We start from the raw sequence: 19,781 nt of genomic DNA, 5'->3' as shown, positions 1-19,781 counted from the left end.
TTTGGATGTAATTATCTGAGATGATCAACAAAGCTTTAATTCCTTTATCTAAATTATTGTGGAGGAATCATTGGTAAAGGAATCAAGTCATTCATTGAAGACACACATGCTGGAATCAAGATTTCACCACAGGATAACAATTTTCTTGGTTTGCATGATAGACTCGTTACTGTCACAGGACCCTTGGACCATCAGATGCGTGCAATATATTTGATATGAAGCATAAGTTATCGGAGGACGTTCACTACCCACCTAATCTGAGTTCCCCATTTCCATATGCAGGCCTTAGTTTCCCTAGTTACCCTGGTGTTCCTGTTGGGTATTATGATCCCACAGGTGCCGTATAATAATGCTGTGAATTATGGACCTAATGGGTATGGAGGAAGGGACCAAAACAACAAACCCAGTACACCTATGAGATCTCACCTGCTAACAATGACGCCCAAGATTCTCACTATTGGTATTGCTGATGAACATTTTGGTGCTGTCGTACGACGTGCCGGAAGGAACATTACAGAGATCATTCAGGCTAGTGGTGCCAGGATCAAGATATCTGATAGGGATAACTGGAACATCAGAAGCTATTCAGGCAGCAGAGTCTATGATAATGCACAGGGTGTCAGCCAGTTCCGAGAGGTGATAAAATCTCGTGAAGAGACGAGGGGCATTATCATCTGATGGAAAAGAATTCTGATGCCAAGTTAGGAGGAAAAATTTGATAATTTAACGCTTTTTTCATTGTCCAATTACTTTAATTGATATTTTTGTGAGGATGATATGTGAGACCATATGAGTGTATGAAAGTGAACCAGAATGTCAAATAATCGAAACCCATTGAAAATAGTGTTAAATTATCAAATCTCTCAGTTAGGAGGAGGGGATGGAGATTGTCTTTTCTAGTTTTAGCACTATCCGCAAAAAAAAAAGAAACGGCACGCAATCTCGATTTTACGGCTAACCACTAATTATCGTATCATACGTCTTTATCGTATGCATGGCGATCCGGCTTAACTACTTTGTTTGTTTCTCTGTGCAATAGTATCTCCAAGATTAACAAACCCATGCCCACGTGTACTACGTAATTATCCTCTATTGTATCTATCTCCAACGTACGGCGCATCGTATCGCTGCGGCCTATAAATTCCGTATCACCCCCACGCCCGATCTCTGCAATTCGATCGCTTGCATCTGCAAAGTTGCAACTCATCTCGTCTCCTCCTCTCCTCCCCTCCTCCCCTGTAGCCTAGCTAATTAACTTCAAATTAGCAGCAGTATGATGGGACGGCGCGGCAGCAGCTGGTGCCGGTGGTGGGTGGCGCTGCTGGTCCTCGCCGTGGCGGCCGATGCCGTGGGCTGCACCAGCGTCAGCTACGACGACCGCAGCCTCGTCATCGACGGCCAGCGCCGGATCATCCTCTCTGGTTCCATCCATTATCCCCGGAGCACTCCCGAGGTAACCGACTTGTTATACTAGCCGTCAACCCGTGCAACGCACGAGATAATTTTAAATATTATTTTTTAGCCCTATAAAATTTTACTCTGATAGTATTTCAGTCATACAAAATCGTATAGGAATGGTTTAAATTGATGGCAAATTAATGCCAACTGCAATATGGTGATTTTTAATTTATTTTCTGAGTGAATTATATTTTAATCATAGAATTCGTTGTATATTTTTAAAATTGTAAGATCCATGTATTATGAATGGTGTACAATATTGATATTGTTATCACCGTTGAGAATTATATTGAAATTGTAACTATGCGTAGTAATGTGTTAAGTGGAAAACTAATTAATTAAATAAATTTTGGCATTAGATCCAATCTGTACATGTAAAAAGAAATAAAAAAAGTAGCCACGGAATTAATCATATGTTGGTAGCAACATAATCATTGTCCAAAATTCTGTCCGTGTAGTCAACATAATCATAGACTAAACTCTGTCAGCAAAGTAATTAGCACGTTACTATGTACTCTTCCAGGTGCTCATTTTTCAACCGTGTCATATATATAGTTTACCCAGGTTAAAATTGTTTGAGATGAGAAACCAATCTAGATTGAGAAACAATAATACCCGATCGACTTGGAGATATCTGAGCGCGTCCTAAAGTTCATCTCTATTTCCATTTGTGTTGATGCCTCCGCTTGAAATCCAGATCATCGGCAATATATCCAACTGAATTCCCAACAAAATTGTATGTAGAGATTATTGGATGGGATTTGTGAGGCCCATGGGACCATGATATTAACTATAAATTAATAATGTGTGGGTCTATTTGATCAACGGCAGATTCACCAGGTTAACGCTGTATAGGTATAGATATTCCTAGTGTATACTATTTTTGTTTTTCAATACATGATGTCGTTAATTTTTTAATATGTTTGAACATTTGTAATAATTTATGGAGATACATAAGATATAAATCATGCTTAAAATACTTTGAGTGATAAAACAACTCACAAAAAATAAATTATAATTATGTTTTTTTAATAAGAAGAATGGTTAAATGTGTGAAAAAATCAACAACATCATGTATTAAAAAATAGAGATAGTTGATAATATTAATCTGCAAATTAAATGCATATACAACTTTGAGTGTTTTGTACTAGTAGGATACAGAGTTGCTTGCTTGAGTGTTTCTTTTCTTTTTGTGCCATAGATCGTGATGAGCTAAGCAGTGCGAGGAGTTTTATGTTCTATACTTTTATATACTTATGCATGCATATTATGTTGTGACTTATATTCGTTCGATCTTTATTTTCTTAATTTGTGTTAAGAAATTAATGAACATAAGCAATATATGTACGTGCGCAAAAGATTAATTTGATTTTTTTTCTATCTAATCTAATCTTATTGTTGCTATGCAGATGTGGCCGGATCTGATCAAGAAGGCGAAGGAAGGTGGTCTCGATGCCATCGAGACTTACATCTTTTGGAACGGCCATGAGCCGCACCGCCGCCAGGTTCAATATTACTACTTTTGCTTTAGCACATAAACACTACTACGTACTGCAGCTATTACATACAATAACAACCATGGATAAATACTAGTAATACTATAACAATGTTTTTGCTTTGATCGGCAGTACAATTTTGAGGGTAACTACGATGTCGTCAGGTTCTTCAAGGAGATCCAGAATGCCGGCATGTACGCCATTCTTCGCATTGGCCCGTACATCTGTGGCGAATGGAACTATGGGTATGTATCATGTATATAAATGCTAAAGCATTTGTGTGTCAAAGTGATAAATAGAATAGAATATTATATTGATCTGCAAATTAATCGAATATTATATCTATAATGTTCATATAGAATTAGAGAAAAAAACGAAATAGAATAGACTATTATATCGATCTGCAAATTAATCAAATATTATATCTATAGTGTTCATATAGAATAAGAGGAAACAAGCGAGCACACTAAACTACTCTAGTTTCTTTCTATAACATTATTATGTGTCCATGCATGCATGTTGAAGTGCTCACTGTGTTTTGTTGTTTTCTAAAACAAATGCCAAATGTGCAGAGGACTTCCAGCTTGGCTACGCGACATCCCTGGAATGCAGTTTAGGCTGCATAATGAGCCTTTTGAGGTTAAATAATAATAATAATAATAAAATTCTCATCTATTTTTGTGTACTTTTACATATACTAGCATATAATTAATGCAAGTGTTTTTTTCCATGATATAGAATGAGATGGAGACATTCACCACTCTTATAGTTAACAAGATGAAGGATTCAAAAATGTTTGCTGAACAAGGAGGACCGATCATCCTTGCTCAGGTATTGTAATGATCATTCTTCAATATGATTGAACAATGGGAAATTAGCATGTTAATAATTTGTACTATTGTCATTCCACAATATATATTGTCAATTAATATCAATGCATTAATGGATCAATGCACAGATTGAGAATGAGTATGGAAACATCATGGGGAAATTAAACAACAACCAGTCTGCATCTGAATACATCCACTGGTGTGCTGACATGGCGAACAAGCAGAACGTCGGTGTCCCATGGATCATGTGTCAACAAGACGACGATGTGCCGCACAATGTGGTGAGCATGGGTTTTAATCCCACAAGAATATAGAATATTATATGAATTTATTTGTTTATCACTCATCTAATAACATGAGTTTGTCATTGTTTTGGACCGCTCTAGGTCAATACCTGTAATGGATTCTATTGCCATGACTGGTTTCCAAATAGGACAGGCATCCCTAAGATTTGGACAGAGAACTGGACTGGCTGGTATTTTTTTTTCTTCCATTAGTATTTCTCTCATTGTTTACAAAATTAACTTTTAGTACATATATCTCTTTGTTTGCAAAATTATTTTTTGATGAACATGGAGGAGATTTATCTTAATTTGTTGATGTACTTAACGTTAGGTTCAAAGCTTGGGACAAGCCGGATTTCCATAGGTCAGCTGAAGACATTGCTTTTGCGGTTGCGATGTTCTTCCAAAAGCGTGGATCTCTGCAAAATTACTATATGGTATGCTGGCTAGCTTGTATCTCTTTCACAATGACTGAATTTTCGTTGATTTATGCTGAGTTTTTTTTTTCCATTTTTTGTTAGTACCATGGTGGAACCAACTTTGGTCGTACCTCCGGAGGTCCGTACATCACAACAAGCTATGATTATGACGCGCCTTTGGATGAGTATGGTAAGCTTTGATTAATATATTTTACCGTACTGTTAATTATATGGTGAATTTGAATAAGAAAGCAATTTTTTGTCTTATTTTAATTATAATCTTGTTGGTCTACTTTTGATTTATTACAGGTAATCTCAGGCAACCCAAATATGGTCACTTGAAGGAACTCCACTCCGTGCTCAAGTCCATGGAGAAAACTCTTGTCCATGGAGAGTATTTTGACACCAACTATGGCGATAACATCACAGTAATATTCAGATCACGCCCTTCTTTTAATCAAAATTATCACGTCTAATGCAAACATATCTAATGCATGCATATTGGTACTATCTCTGATCAATGTAGGTTACCAAGTACACTCTGGACTCCTCATCTGCTTGCTTCATCAACAACAGATTTGATGATAAAGATGTCAATGTGACCCTCGATGGAGCCACTCACCTCCTGCCTGCATGGTCAGTCAGCATCTTGCCTGACTGCAAGACTGTTGCCTTCAATAGCGCCAAGGTATTTTTCCTTTCTCAATAATCAATAATGAAATTAAAATGAGACCAAGTGTAAGGTCTATAATTCATCTCTTAATTTTGTTTTCCTCTTGGTATGACCTAGATTAAGACCCAGACGTCTGTCATGGTGAAGAAACCCAACACGGCGGAGCAGGAGCAGGAGAGCCTAAAATGGTCTTGGATGCCTGAAAACTTGAGTCCTTTCATGACCGATGAGAAGGGCAACTTTAGGAAGAATGAGCTCTTGGAGCAGATCGTCACGTCAACCGATCAAAGTGATTACCTGTGGTACAGAACAAGGTATTTTTTTAAAAAAAAAATCTCTTTATACTAAAGAAAAGAGATCATGATGATGTAAATTTGAAATGATTCCGACAAAAAAATATATATATGTTACAAATTTAGAACGTCACCAACAAAAAAAAAATTGCAGTCTTAATCACAAAGGAGAAGGGAGCTACAAATTGTACGTGAACACGACTGGCCATGAACTTTATGCCTTTGTGAACGGGAAGCTTATTGGTGAGTATCAAAGTTATTTTTTTTCCATATTTTCGTTGCACCATTCTTTTAATTCTGTGTGGGTCGAAATTAAAGAATGTTTGTGAACCTGCGGGTCAAAATTAAAGAATGTTCATTGACAAACATGTGTGTTCATAATTTGTCAGGGAAAAACCATTCTGCCGATGGAGATTTTGTCTTCCAACTAGAGTCGCCGGTGAAGCTCCATGATGGCAAGAACTACATCTCTCTTCTGAGTGCAACCGTTGGCCTCAAGGTTCCTAATTTTCTTTCTTGAATGCTCACTTCCATCGTATCAGCAACGAACTCATCTTCTTTATTTGCAATTAATCATGTATACCAGTGATAAATTGTTTGATCATTCTTGGTAAACAGAACTATGGCCCTTCGTTCGAAAAGATGCCCACGGGCATTGTTGGAGGCCCTGTTAAGCTGATAGACAGCAATGGCACCGCAATTGATCTCTCCAACAGCTCCTGGTCTTATAAGGTTACACATTATTTTTCATCAATGCTTAGTTGTTTGTTAACTTTGCTGGTATTGATCATATAGTGTTTCTTGCTTTGATGTTTTTTTGTGTTGTAGGCTGGCTTGGCTAGTGAGTACAGGCAGATCCATCTTGACAAGCCAGGCTACAAATGGAATGGCAACAATGGCACCATCCCCATCAACAGGCCTTTTACTTGGTACAAGGTACAGTATATGTCCATTATTTACTCACTCTCTCCGGTTTTATAATTCTTAACATTCTGAACAATGACATAATTTTCAAAATATATTTCTGACTATATTTCTCTATTACAATATATTAATATAAATATATATATATATTACTTTTGTTATAGTACTTTGTAAGTCAAATTTATATATGTTGTTTTGGTGCCTTTAAACTAGATATTTTTAAAGTCATTATTAGTTAATTTATAAAAGTTTAACCTAAAACTTATCAATTATGAAACTGGAGTAATTTAATTACCTGTATGATTTCATTTCATCGTTTCATTCTTTCACCTGCAAAAATAAAAGGATTTTTAATACTTTTTTTGTTTTCTTATGAAGACTACAATTTACTTAATTTACCTTCCCTATGAAATTTCATCATGTCATTAATTCTTTCACCGCCAAAACAATCTTAATACTTTGGTTACTTTTTTTTTTGTTATGAAGGCTACATTTGAAGCTCCGTCCGGCGAGGACGCGGTGGTGGTGGACCTGCTGGGCTTGAACAAGGGCGTGGCGTGGGTGAACGGCAACAACCTCGGCCGCTACTGGCCGTCGTACACGGCGGCGGAGATGGCCGGCTGCCACCGCTGCGACTACCGCGGCGCGTTCCAGGCGGAGGGCGACGGCACCAGGTGCCTCACGGGCTGCGGCGAGCCGTCGCAGCGCTACTACCACGTGCCGCGCTCCTTCCTCGCCGCCGGCGAGCCCAACACGCTGCTCCTCTTCGAGGAGGCCGGCGGCGACCCCTCGGGCGTCGCCCTCCGCACCGTGGTGCCCGGTGCCGTGTGCACCTCCGGCGAGGCCGGTGACGCCGTCACGCTGTCGTGCGGCGGCGGCCACGCCGTGTCGAGCGTCGACGTGGCCAGCTTCGGCGTGGGGCGCGGGCGGTGCGGCGGCTACGAGGGCGGGTGCGAGTCCAAGGCGGCGTACGAGGCGTTCACGGCGGCGTGCGTCGGGAAGGAGTCGTGCACGGTGGAGATCACCGGCGCGTTCGCCGGCGCCGGGTGCCTGTCCGGCGTGCTCACCGTCCAGGCCACTTGCTGATTGATCTACATGCATATATATGGAGTGGCCATGTCTTTGATTAATTAGGTCTTTAATTAGTCGCTTAATTAGGATGGTTTGTTTATTGAGTTAAGCTGGTAGTCGCCCCTGGTGCATGTGTTAATTCGGGGGTAAAAAGTGAGTTTATTAATTAGGGTTCTCTGATCAACTGTTGATTGCAGAGACGCAGAGTGTGATATATACTGGGACCAAATATTTCATCTATGAAGTACTTTTACGATCGAGTGGTTAAACATGTGTGTTAATGCCCTTGATTTTTTGTTGTTTTTCATTTTTGTTGCTCTAGAAACTATATGCCCTTCTTGGGAATTCATTGCATAGTTCATTCCCCTACTTCACTATCAAAATAGTTTCTAGTTTCCTTATCCGATAACAAATTAACAATATAATGAGAGGAACCAGAACCTCCTTTCCACCACTTTTGAATTGATACATACTCCTCTCCTATGTATGACTCTTCTCCACCAAGTCAACAAAACCATATTTTTAGATGAGCCTATGTTGTAAAGTAATCTAATTACTACTAACTAGTAATCTCAACTTTGATGTCCTTTTGCCATGCAAAATTTAAGGTGGACTTGGTTTTGGTTTTCTACTTCAAGCCGTACATTACCTTGGTATTGTGCAAAGTAGTGGCGAATTATTTGTTGCTGTATTGTTCAAAGCATTGTTACTTGGTCTATATGTAAGTCAAGTCTTCTTGGCTTTACAAACGAATTTTATACTTACTTGATGGTGAAGTAAGGTGGTACAAGCAGATGTTCCCTACATTAATAGAAAAACCTCAGCTAAAGTAGTTATGGAAAAGAGTGATATTGACAAGTTAGGTAATTAGCATTTTCACTTTTGCTGGCATAACATTGTGATCTCTCCAAAAAGACACAAGTTTATCTTAGAATCTCATTCCTATATATTAAAACCTTAGCCTCCTACTTTCAATTGTGATTTTATCCCTGCTTTTTAGGTTTGTGTTTTTGCCCCTACTTTTTAAAATGAAGCAACCGTTTACCCCCAGTTGTGACAGTAGTTAGGTAGACTCGGAACTTTCAAATTAAACAAAGGGAAAAAATGATATTGTAATTTGTGAATGGCCATTATACCCCTTATAAGTAAATCAGTCAACCAGGGTGTGAATCGGGTTAGAAGGTTGCATTTCACCCAATCCCAAAACCCTAGAGAGGTTTAATGTGTGTTCTTGAGTATGTGCTACTTTGTGATGCTTGGACATGTTATATAAGGCGAGATGTTGAACATATCTGTTGAAATTGTGCCAAACTTATTGCTGAAATTCTGTCAAAATTTTGTCCAAAATATTGTATTCTATCGAACTTTTACAAGATTGTGTTAAAATTATGAGATAATCCATGAAATGCCATTGACAAGCGTCTAAGTCCCAGAAATGCCATCGACAAGTGTGAGTTCCAAGAAATGCCATCGTACAAACGATTTTGTCCCAAAAATACCATTGTTGTTAGGGTTCCGTCCATTCCGCGCCGTTAAGTTCTATAGGATGAATAGTGTATTTAACGGCATGGAATGGACGGAACCCTAACGGCGATGGTATTTTTGGGACAAAATCGTTTGTACGATAGAATTTCTTGGAACTCACACTTGTTGATGGCATTTCTAGGACTTAGACGCTTGTTAATGGCATTTCATGGATTATCTCTAAAATTATTGCTAAAATTTTGTCAAACTTTGACAATTTTTTTTCAAAATTTAGGTCACATCTAAAATACATACAAATTCACCTTGAAACATGTATGATGTTTATGCCAAAATTATTCATCTCAAAAGTAGGGGTAAATATGCAATCAAGGGTATATATTTCCATTCACCACACATTTACACACGATTACCATCAGTTAACAGAATAGGGGCAACTGGTTGCTTCATTTCAAAAAAGTAGCAGCAAAAACACAAACCCTATGTAGCAGGGGTAACAATCTAACTAGAAAGTAAGGGCAAGAACACAATTGTCCCTTTTTTAATCGGTTATGCTAATAGTACCCTGGGTAAAGTCCAAAATACTCTTTGAACTATCTCATTCGTTGAATTTAACATCCACTAAACTTCTCAAACCAGTTGAATTACCCTCTAAGGATAATGAAGGGTGGTTTTGGTCCTACTTGCGCACATATGGCAGTAACTTACCGATGATAGACGGTCTAGTTTTTTTAACAATTAATTTACCGGTGGCAATCCAGTCAGGAACATCGATAAATTAATTGTTAAAAAAACTAGACCGTCTATCATCCACGACATATTTTTTTCTCCATTCTCTTCATTCTTCTCTCTCGTCCCACTACAGCTGGACGTTGAGTTGTCTATGTCAAAGCCACCCAAGATCCCACTCGCATGAGAGCTTGCACCTCCCTAACCGAAAGTGTGTAGACAGAGAGGGAAAGCTAGATCTCAGGAGGAAAGCATATAGGATGGCACCATCGCTGCCAATGAAAGAGAGATGATGTGGTTCTACTATGGAGGTAGAGTGCTGAGTTGGATCGGAAGGTGGCTACTGATGTGTTCCTCATCGTGCTCAGGAGGCCACTACCAACACCGAGGAAGGAGGGGTGAGGTGGACGAGGGAAGCGAGTAGGGGAGGAAAGAAAGCGGTGTCTGGTGGCGACAAGGAGGGTGGAGGTAGATGAGAGGCGAGGCTGGACATGGTGCCAAAGAGGGAGATTCAAGGGGCCGACAGAGCTAAAAAAGAGTTGCAACTTAACTAGCAATGACCGCGTTGTTGACTTGGATGATTCCCTCCTCACCATGGATCCCCAACCACTTGTGGGAGAAGGCCACAACGGGGAAGCAAGGCAAACAAATTGAGCTGAAGAGCCCCATTGATCATTGCCTAGGCCTCGACCTTGACCTCACCCTTGCTGGCTCCTCATTCTGCCGCATCCCCTTGCTTACTGCCTAGACCCTGACCACTACCAACCATCGTTGGTCTCCAACACTCATTCGTTTGGTGTTCACCTCCTTGCTCCTCAACGGTGACAACAACAAAATCAAGGATGGGGAGGGGAATGGATGCCAACGCCTCCATGGTGCAATGGTGGGTAAATAGAAAAGGGGGGATGAAATGAGGACTAGCCAGCGCCTATGCTGAAGGAGTGAAGGAGGCTACTTGGTCGCTAGCATTGTCACCAAGGAAGTAGGAGGAGGTTACCGGTGGTAGAAGCAATAGAAGAGAAAAAATAAGGATAAAAACAAAAGGAAACATGAAGCAATGGTTGATAGGTGGCCTCCAATGCCACAAGGGCAAAGCAATGGCACGCAATAATAAAACCACTTTTATTCTTACTCAAGGGATAAAATTTTAACGATTGAGGAGAGAAGAATGTCTCGTATTGTAGTTCACGGGTAATCCAGAGTACCGCAATAGTTTATGGGGTAAATTGCACTTTACCCAAAGTAGTAAATGCCTTCCCACAACTATATAACACTATCAAGCACCCGCAACTATAAAATGTCTACCAAAGTATTAAATGCCTACTGTAATTGCAGAACCTCCACCAAATGCAAAGATTGGTCCTCATGACACAAATACCCTTATGCAATTGCAAATACAGTAGTACATAATCAGCCATCAACATTTGTTCATAACAAACTTCATTGTTGGCTTTTGAACCAATTGAGATATTTGGAGTATCACAATTGGTTTCAATAATGAGTATCATTGGTTGTTCAAGAGCCCAATCGTCAGTTTGCATGTTTTCAGCAAAAAATAAAAAAAATAAAATAATACTACCATCATCGTAGGAGGGACTTACAACCACCGCTCAGTCCGCTCTCTTGGTCGTCACCGCACTGCCTTCATGATCATCTCATGCTTCTTGCTCTCCTCGCTTAGTCATTGATATGCTACCATTGTAGTCATTGCTGCATTATCATTATGGACATCCCCATGCTTGTTTCCATCACCTTTCCCATCATAGCACTTATCACCATTGTGTGCCATCGCCTTACCCATTATAATGCCATTAGTTGTGCCACCGCACCACCCTACCGTTGGGTTCAAGTGACCCAAGCTTGGAGGGTGGGATCTGGTGGCCCTAGTGTTTGGAGTGGTCAGATTCAATGGCCCCATGCTAGTGGAGAATAGATCCATCACCTCTAAGTTAGAAGGGAGATGGTGTGGCGACATTGATGGAACTAGGGAGGAAGTGGGGGTAGCCTCGGGGGAGAAAATGGAAGGGAAGAGGAGCTCCCAGCGGCATAGACGAGACTTCATGCATCACCAGCGAGACAACCATGGTGGTGTGTGTGGTCAGATTTAGCCCTCTACACCTCCCTATTATGAGATCCAGCAGCCCGGATGTAACATCCTGAATTTTATGAAATAAAAATATGGAACCCAAAATTTTGAATTGTCAAAAATCTTTTCTGAAATCCTGCATCCATGATGGTTCTGGCGGTTTCTTGTTAGCCATCTCACCAACTTAAATAAAATTCCTTTAACTAAGAAAAACATCTGAGTTAAGAATATGAAATATGAAATAATTTGGTCGAAAAAAATTTTCAACTAATTAATAAATTTGTTGGAAATAGGAAATACTTTCTTAGTAGGCTCGAGACAATGCCCCCAATTCGACCCATCCCCACTGGACAACCTCAACTGAGCTAGCTAGTCAGCCCACTAGGGCAACCAAGCCTCACCTTTCCTTGCGCCAGCTAGGCCCGCGTCACCCACAACTATAGGCTAGCTAGCTCCTCACGGGTGTTGACGGTCATTAAATACCGATTTCAAGTGTCAATTAGCTCAATAATAAAAGGAGAACTAGCATTTCTTATACGCATATTAGTTATAAATAATGTAGTTCCACTTGTCTTGGAGAAATACTATGGATGTAAGGATTATACAATAAAGTGAAGGAGAAATGTGTCGGCTTGCAAAGAAACACACCTCTAGCGAATCACGTGAAAGCACAAGGATTGGAGGGCTCACAAGTCATACCAAACCGACTTAATTCAGGGCTAATCCATCGTGCACTGACCTAGGGGCCCACCTGGCAGCCTCTGGGAGAAGGTCGGTGGAGAGAGACGGTTGCCCTGGTTTGGCTAAACCAGGGGTCAGCCAAACCAGGCATGGCCCCTCTCACCTCCGCCTTCCCTATGGCAGCTCTCCGTTGGCCCCTGATGGTGGTTATGGGTGCTTCTCACTTCACTCCACACACTCAAGAAGCAATCTCTCTATTCTACATTTTGTATACTCTTTAGTTTAGTGGAGTTTAGGATTAGAATATTTCTTCAATTTCCCAATCTTCTCGGAGATTCGGGTATGTTTTTAGTAATGTACTCTTCTTGTAATACTATGAGCTCAATAATAGAAATATCTTATCTACCTAATTATGTTTTTAATTCATATACTGCTTTGTCAGTTATATGGTTTATGAGTAGTTTATACTTATTTCATAAACTATACAGTTTAGATTAGTCGATCTATGCTACGACATCGGTCCAATGATCTTAACGGATTGCACTAGTTTTAACTTATCCATCCGAAGGGTGGGAGAATTACTGACATTATTTAGAAATGTAAGCATGGTGCTTAGAATGATTAAATGTCATTGGATGCAGGTGTGTGGTGAGCCCCATGGACACATGAGTAGGGGTAGGCACAATAATACCGACAACCGAAGACCGGAGCGAACCATACCGAACCGAGCCGAAGTAGCAGTTTTTTTTATCTTTGGTTTTTTCTTCGTTTTATTTTTGCTTGTGTTCAATCTCCGGCTTAACCAACAAAGCCGAACAACTGATCTAGGTACATGCATTACTAGTCCAAAGTACTTCCCTGGTGTTTCCAACATGAAAGTCTCAAAGGCTCACTTAACTCAATAGGCCAAAGCCCATTACCTTAACTTTGTTGCTAACTAGCTTGTGGGAGATGTTCGCTCCGTGAAGGCCGCAAGGGAGATCGCATCTAGCTATCCCAATGCTATCTGGAACGCGTGCTTGGTGAGCAGGTCGGTTGTCTTGGTAAACCGAGGAATCGAACCGACGTGATTCGGTTTATTTTGTGTGGTTACATTTATTTTATCGTTTACTTCAGTTGCCATTTATAAGAAACTAGAATTCTGCCATTTATAAGAAAATGGAATTAGGTATAACCAAAGAAACCGTACCGATTTAACCGGAAAAACTGAACACCCAACCCTACACATGATGCCGATGCCAAACCCGGTTATGTCATTCCACCATGTTCTTGGTAATGCATAGCTCCAACAACCTTGGCCCATGCAATTAGCCACCATTTACACCTTCTCACAATGGCCTCCACATGCCCTCCTTTCTGACCCTGATACTCTCCACCATTCGTCAGCTGCATCGTCATCTAACCACCACAATAGAAGGATGCGAAGGCCACTTCGGGAGTTTGCCTAGAGCCCTAGACTATGCAATGAACACTTAACCCCACATTTTCTTCACCACGAATCCATGTTGATTGAAGTTTGAGCGGAAGCCTCAGACTCCTCCAAGTTCTCATGGAGAAATGAAAAGGGTAGCACTGTAACATATCGCAATAATTTCAATTAATTTAAATTTGAATCTTTTAGAGGCAATATCACAGCCAGTTTAACTCCAAATTGAGTGGAACTTAAACTTAAATTCATCTAAAATAAAGGTCTATCCAAGAAGATTGATTTCGTAATTTTGGAATTTTTAGAATTTTTATGGATTTATTTAATTATGTTCTAATTGAAATTAAGTTCCCATCCATGTAGCTGGCTACTTATACAACGAGGAACCCATGTGCAACCCAGATGACCACTAGTGCGGATTACATTACCCCCTTCCCTTGATCATGTTATGCCAAAATTTTCATATCGCATTGTTTTCAGATAAAAATTGCATGCTATGATAAAAGTGTGTGCCTAATTGCTTAAGTCTCCATGATGCCATGTACTCCCTGTCATCTCTCCCGTCTCTCTGGTAGACAATTCATACCATGCACACGATGACCCTGATCACGCCTCCCTGCTGCCTACTCCTTGACACGCTAGGAGCACATGCCGACCTCCTCCTCATTGCACACTTTCCCGATGAGCTGAACCTGAGCATGGTTCTAGGACGGCAGTGAGTGTGGTGACCATCGCAACATGGATCTAGGGCAGCAACTGATGATGGCATCACTGCTTTGGATGTGTATGAGCGAGGGCTAGGAAGCACTTGGAGAGAGGCTTGGAGATGGAGGCCCAATTCATATTAAGTTTGAATCCATCTTGGAATCCAGGAGAAGCTCGCACCAAAATCATCGCCAAGATCTCATTCGAATTACTTTTTTACTTTCTACATATGTATGGAAAGCTAACGAGATCAACTCTCCAATGGATCTGGTCTCATGTTAACACTCCTTCTAAGTCAACGAGAATCATCGAAATATGTTGGCATCCATTAGGGACGTGTCCATGGGTCCTTGGTCAACCCTAGAATCTATTTATTCAGTAGCCGTTGTTGAATTAGGGTTGGGTTTTGCTTAGATTATTCTGTCATTGCAGTTTCACTGCTAGTTTGGTTTGTGGAACTCCAACTTATGAGATTCATCTTATATTCACCGCTAGCTCATGTCAAAACTAGCTAAAATAGGGGAAGGGTGTTTCGTCCTGTTTGAATAGTTTAGTTTTAAAATGTATAGATTTAGAGGAAATCTAGATGGGAGAGTTTCCCTAAAAAAATCTAGATGGGAGAGGTCAGTGCCAAACTAAAGGCTGCGTTCATTTGTGCCAGTTGGAGCCTATCCCTCTGGCACGGAAAACGGAATAGCTTATTATCGCATAATTAATTAAGTATTAGCTAAAACTAACTTGAAAAATGGATTAATAAGATTTTTTAAGCAACTTTCCTATAGAACTTTTTTTTTGCAAAAAATACACCGTTCAGTAATTTGAAAAGCGTGCACGGAAAACGAAGAGGGGAGTTGGAAACATAGGCTGCCGAACACAGCCTAATTGACATCAAAACCCATCCCTTGGTGTCAGCTCATCTGGCGTCGAGACATCACACCTTGGTGCCAACGTCCCTGATACCGAGGACCGAGGATGTGCAATAAGGTTTCTAAATTGTAAGGGTCGATTTGTAAAATATTTTTCTAAAAAGGTTAAAATAGCAAAGAAAAAGTCCAGTCTTTTTTTTATTTACTGCTCCTAACACCTAAGTAGTATTTTGTCCTACAAATTACTTCCAACTATTTTTTATGTAATTAGTATAATTTACTAGTTAGCATATATTGTTTTGTTACATAATGTGCAAGAGCTGGTTAACAAGTCTAATGAGGTGGGGAAGAATTAGTGTTGGGATGGCGGAGTCATGGTGCATGATTTTATTCATCAGGGTTTAAATCCTGTACCCACGAATATTACGTATTTATAGGCGAGTTTTTAACATGATTTTAGTAAGATCAAGGATGTGCATTTGGTTTTCGTCTCTTTAAGCATGCGTTAGAGGCACATTCGTAGGGGATGTGAGTGTAATATTGCGCATGTAGTGGTGTGTGTACCGTGTAATAAAAAAAAAGAGAATCCATGAAATGCCATTGACAAGTACCCTAATCCCAGAAATGCCGTCAACAAGCACAACTTCCTGAAAGTGCCATTATACAAGCCTATTTGTCCCAGAAATGCCATCACAGTCAACGCACTGTTTAGTCCACACTGTTAGAACAAAAAAAGTTTACAAAAATGACTAAATCGCCCTCACTCCAAATTATACTATCTCAATCCGTTAAAAGAAAAGAAATTGGAAAAATAAGAAGACAGCCCTAAACCTAACACGATGGGTGACAGGGGCGATGCGGTGGCCCCAGGCGGTGGCGCGGCGGCCCTCAGCGGCGATGCGGCGCTCCCAGGAGTATTAGATGCTTAAGCAGATGGAGAAAGACGGGGACGCGGTGGAGTCGCTGGCGGTCGATTTGGAGGCAATGGTCGGGAGCATGGAGAATGCCGGTGACGGTGGCCTGCAGTGGCTGAAGTCTGTCAGCCTCGACATGCTTGGCGGGATCATGGACTCCGGCCCGAGCCCCGGCGCCGGGCACTAGACGCCGGCGGTGGCAGGGGTTTTGGGAATTGGGATCCATCAGCGATGGAGCACGCATGCAGGCTGAATTGAGGGAAAGCCTATGGGTGTGTTTAGTTCACGTCAAAATTGGAAGTTTGGTTGAAATTGGAACGATGTGACGGAAAAGTTGGAAGTTTATGTGTGTAGGAAAGTTTTGATGTGATGGAAAGTTGGAAGTTTGAAGAAAAATTTTAAAACTAAACTTGGCCTATGTTTTTCATGTCCCTTTGCTCTGTATTACATTTGTTCTTTTATGTTAAGTACCCAGACAGCAAATGCTCAACTAGCAAATGCTCAAATGCTCAACTCCCCGTCTCTCTCCATCCGCTTTAGGGTTTTTTTCAGGCCCAAATCCTCGCTTAAGCATCATAATTGCTACTTTGTGTGTTGATTGCCCTGATGTGGGTTACATGAAAGTAGTATCGAATTTTGACATGATTATTAGTCTGCACGTTCAATGCCTGAAAAATGATTGATGGTAGCTCTATTTTATTGTCAGGCAGTCTACCTATTGTACTCAACTCTGAAACCATGTTTTGTTATTTAGCTCAGATTGATAACAAAATTTCTAAAATCATTGATAGCCTGATTTCTGCTCATATCACAACCCTGATAATTGATAGCGAAATTTCTGAAATAATTTTGATGGCAAAATTTGTGAATTTAATTTTGAAATAATTTGATTGATAGCAAAATAATTATGTCTGAATTCAAATATGCATCAATGCAAAAATAATGTTGTGTGGGCAAACAATACAGAATGATGAGTGAGCAAATGTTTGCCCAGGGGTAATATTGTCTTTTCATACAACTTAACGGAGAGAAGTTAACAACAGTTTGGCTGTAATGGCATTTCTTGGATTAGGGTGCTTGTCAATGGCATTTCATGGATTTTCTCAAAAAGAGAAAACATTTACTACAAGACACGCAAAAAAACGTGTAATTGGCTGAGGGACACCACAAAAACGTGACACTGCCCATGGACACTGCAAAAGTTATGTAATTGGCCGTATAACACCGAACACATTATTTTATCATTTTCGAGATGAAAGTGGTGAGATTTTTATTGAATTGTCCGGATTGCCCCCCAAGTGTCGATGACTTCACCGTTGTATGCTTGTCCATCTTCCTGTTCTGCGTGCTCACCGCTTCTGTCATCGTCTTGAAGGCGTGCGTCTATGCTGCCTTGGCCGCGCTGGTCCCTTCCAAAATTCGAGCAAAGATGGGGTCATCGAGGATGGCGAGGACAAGCTGGGACAGCTCGACCTTGACGGCAGTGAGAGTTGCGGCCGTGGGAGAGGATCTCGGTGATGTGGCAGCAGTTCTCCTCCCCAACGCCGGCAAGGTTCCCGGCCGGCGAAGGGACATCAACGTCATCCACGGTGGCGAAGCTGCAGAGGAAGAGAGGCGGCGGGTGGGTGCACGTGGGGAGGCGGCCGAGGAGTGGCATGGGTGGAGCCGGACGGAGGATGGTGAGCTTGATGTCCCTGCTGCGGAATCCGGCCTCAGGGAAGACACGACTGATGATGGGGTCATTGAGGATGGCGAGGACAAGCTAGGAGAGCTCGACCTTGACAGCGGCGGGAGTTTGGGCGGTGGTGGCCTGGTGGTAGAAGTGGAAGGTGTCCGGGTTGCGGCGCTGGTTGGCCTGGGAGTGCTTGATGGCGGCCATGAGGGAGTTGGAGACGGGGGGTTCATCGGCGTAGAGGCAAAGGAGGAGGAGGCGGAGACGGAGGGGAGCCTATCGAGGGAGACAACGAAGCAGAGGTCGAGGGCCTTGAGTTGGATGCGTGGGGAGTAGGCGGCGCTGTGGGTGCGGGCGAGGGCGTCGCGGTGAGGAGGGAGGAGATGAGGTGGAGGGAGGTGGTCTGGGCGTGGGCGCGGTGGCCGGTGGAGGTGACGATGGCGTCGTGGGCAGGGACGGCGGCCGACGAGAGGCACTGCCTCGTTGTAGCCACCGGATTGGGCATCGCTGACTCTCTCACCGAATCGATCGGATTTTGGAAGGGATGCAGTGGCGTCGGTCGGCATTGGGCGCTGGCGAGAGGAGGATGACGACACTGAGCGTGGGTCCACATGTCGGCTGCATTGAGAGAAAGGAATAAGGAGTACAGGGGCATTCCCATCATTTCAAAATTTCTCTCCCCTCTTTCAGCCCAGAAATTATAAAATAATGCCTTTGGTGTCCTAAACTACACAACTTTTGTACTGTCCATCGGCAGTGTCACATTTTTACAGTGTCTCTTAGACAATTACACGATTTTTGAGTATCCTATAGCAATTTTTTCCTAAAAAAAACAGTAGAAACTGAGCCCTAGCGAGGCAATATAATTAGCTATTCCCATCCCAGGTGTACGTAGTTCCACCCGTGGTAGTCCCGTATCCATGCAATCCACACTAGTAGAATATGAAAGATGATCCTCTAATGTTCGCCGTGACTGACATGTGGGCCTCACCACTTTCGGGCCCACATGTCAGCCACCAAGTTAGTGAGAAGTTATGTCAGAGGATCTCAATCCAGTTGAATATATATGCTAGATTGTTCTGAGTATATATATATAGCTGCCACTTGATGCTAACTAAACACGCCAGTGAAGCTAGTGATAGCTAGCTTTAGAGTTGAGACGTGCCCAAACTGTATCTTTTATTTGATTAAAGCACTCTCTTTTGCGTGCATAATTGAACGATCGCCCAATGAACAGATCCGGAGAGAGCCGGTTTCAAATCCTGTCCTGTTCAAGTTTCAATTTGGAGAAAGCGAAAGAAGAAATTATTAACGACTCCCTGCCACTCTACGAGGTTATAAAACATTAGAACTTAGTACTCATATATAGGAAAGCAAAGCTTACCGATGCTCATTGATCCCCTCCATTTATACTCATTGCTTTAATCTTGACCATTAGTTCGACTATGGAGTTGTTTCTGTAGTGAATAAAAGCATAAATCTTCCTCCGTTTCATAACGTGAGTCTTTCTAGTATTGTCCATATATTTATAGAGATGCTAATGAATTTAAATATATATATGTGTCTATATTTATTAACATCTATATAAATATGATGAGTAATGCTAGAAAGTCTTACATTATGAAATGAAGGGAGTATAACGTTATACTACACAAATAGATTTCTAAAGATTAATGATCGAACTTAAAATGGTTAATTTAGATAAGACGACAAATAATTCGAAAGCGGGTAGCTGTACCTTTATCCATCCTCTCATTCCCTCTGCAGTACGG

General features: G+C 41.4%; 1 protein-coding gene and 1 pseudogene across 1 annotated transcript; both read left to right on the top strand.

Moving 5' to 3' along the window:
• The first annotated feature begins 57 nt into the window (after positions 1 to 57).
• Positions 58 to 640, top strand: LOC107277739 (protein BTR1-like; annotated as a pseudogene).
• A 527-nt stretch (positions 641 to 1,167) lies between these two features.
• LOC4327808 (beta-galactosidase 1-like) lies at positions 1,168 to 7,737 on the top strand. The gene is made up of 17 exons (NM_001401728.1): positions 1,168 to 1,453; positions 2,868 to 2,963; positions 3,087 to 3,199; positions 3,527 to 3,593; positions 3,693 to 3,785; positions 3,913 to 4,065; positions 4,171 to 4,259; positions 4,400 to 4,505; positions 4,590 to 4,677; positions 4,797 to 4,915; positions 5,014 to 5,175; positions 5,278 to 5,474; positions 5,608 to 5,696; positions 5,843 to 5,952; positions 6,072 to 6,185; positions 6,282 to 6,389; positions 6,864 to 7,737. Exons 1-17 carry the CDS (start codon positions 1,274 to 1,276, stop codon positions 7,461 to 7,463), a joined length of 2,484 nt encoding a protein of 827 aa, NP_001388657.1. The 5' UTR covers positions 1,168 to 1,273; the 3' UTR covers positions 7,464 to 7,737.
• The last annotated feature ends 12,044 nt before the right edge of the window (positions 7,738 to 19,781 follow it).

Source organism: Oryza sativa, chromosome 1 (assembly GCF_034140825.1).
Source record: "Oryza sativa Japonica Group chromosome 1, ASM3414082v1".
In the NCBI taxonomy this organism is placed as follows: domain Eukaryota; kingdom Viridiplantae; phylum Streptophyta; class Magnoliopsida; order Poales; family Poaceae; genus Oryza; species Oryza sativa.
Note: the sequence above shows the minus strand (reverse complement) of the source record. Positions and strands in the feature narration are given on the sequence as shown.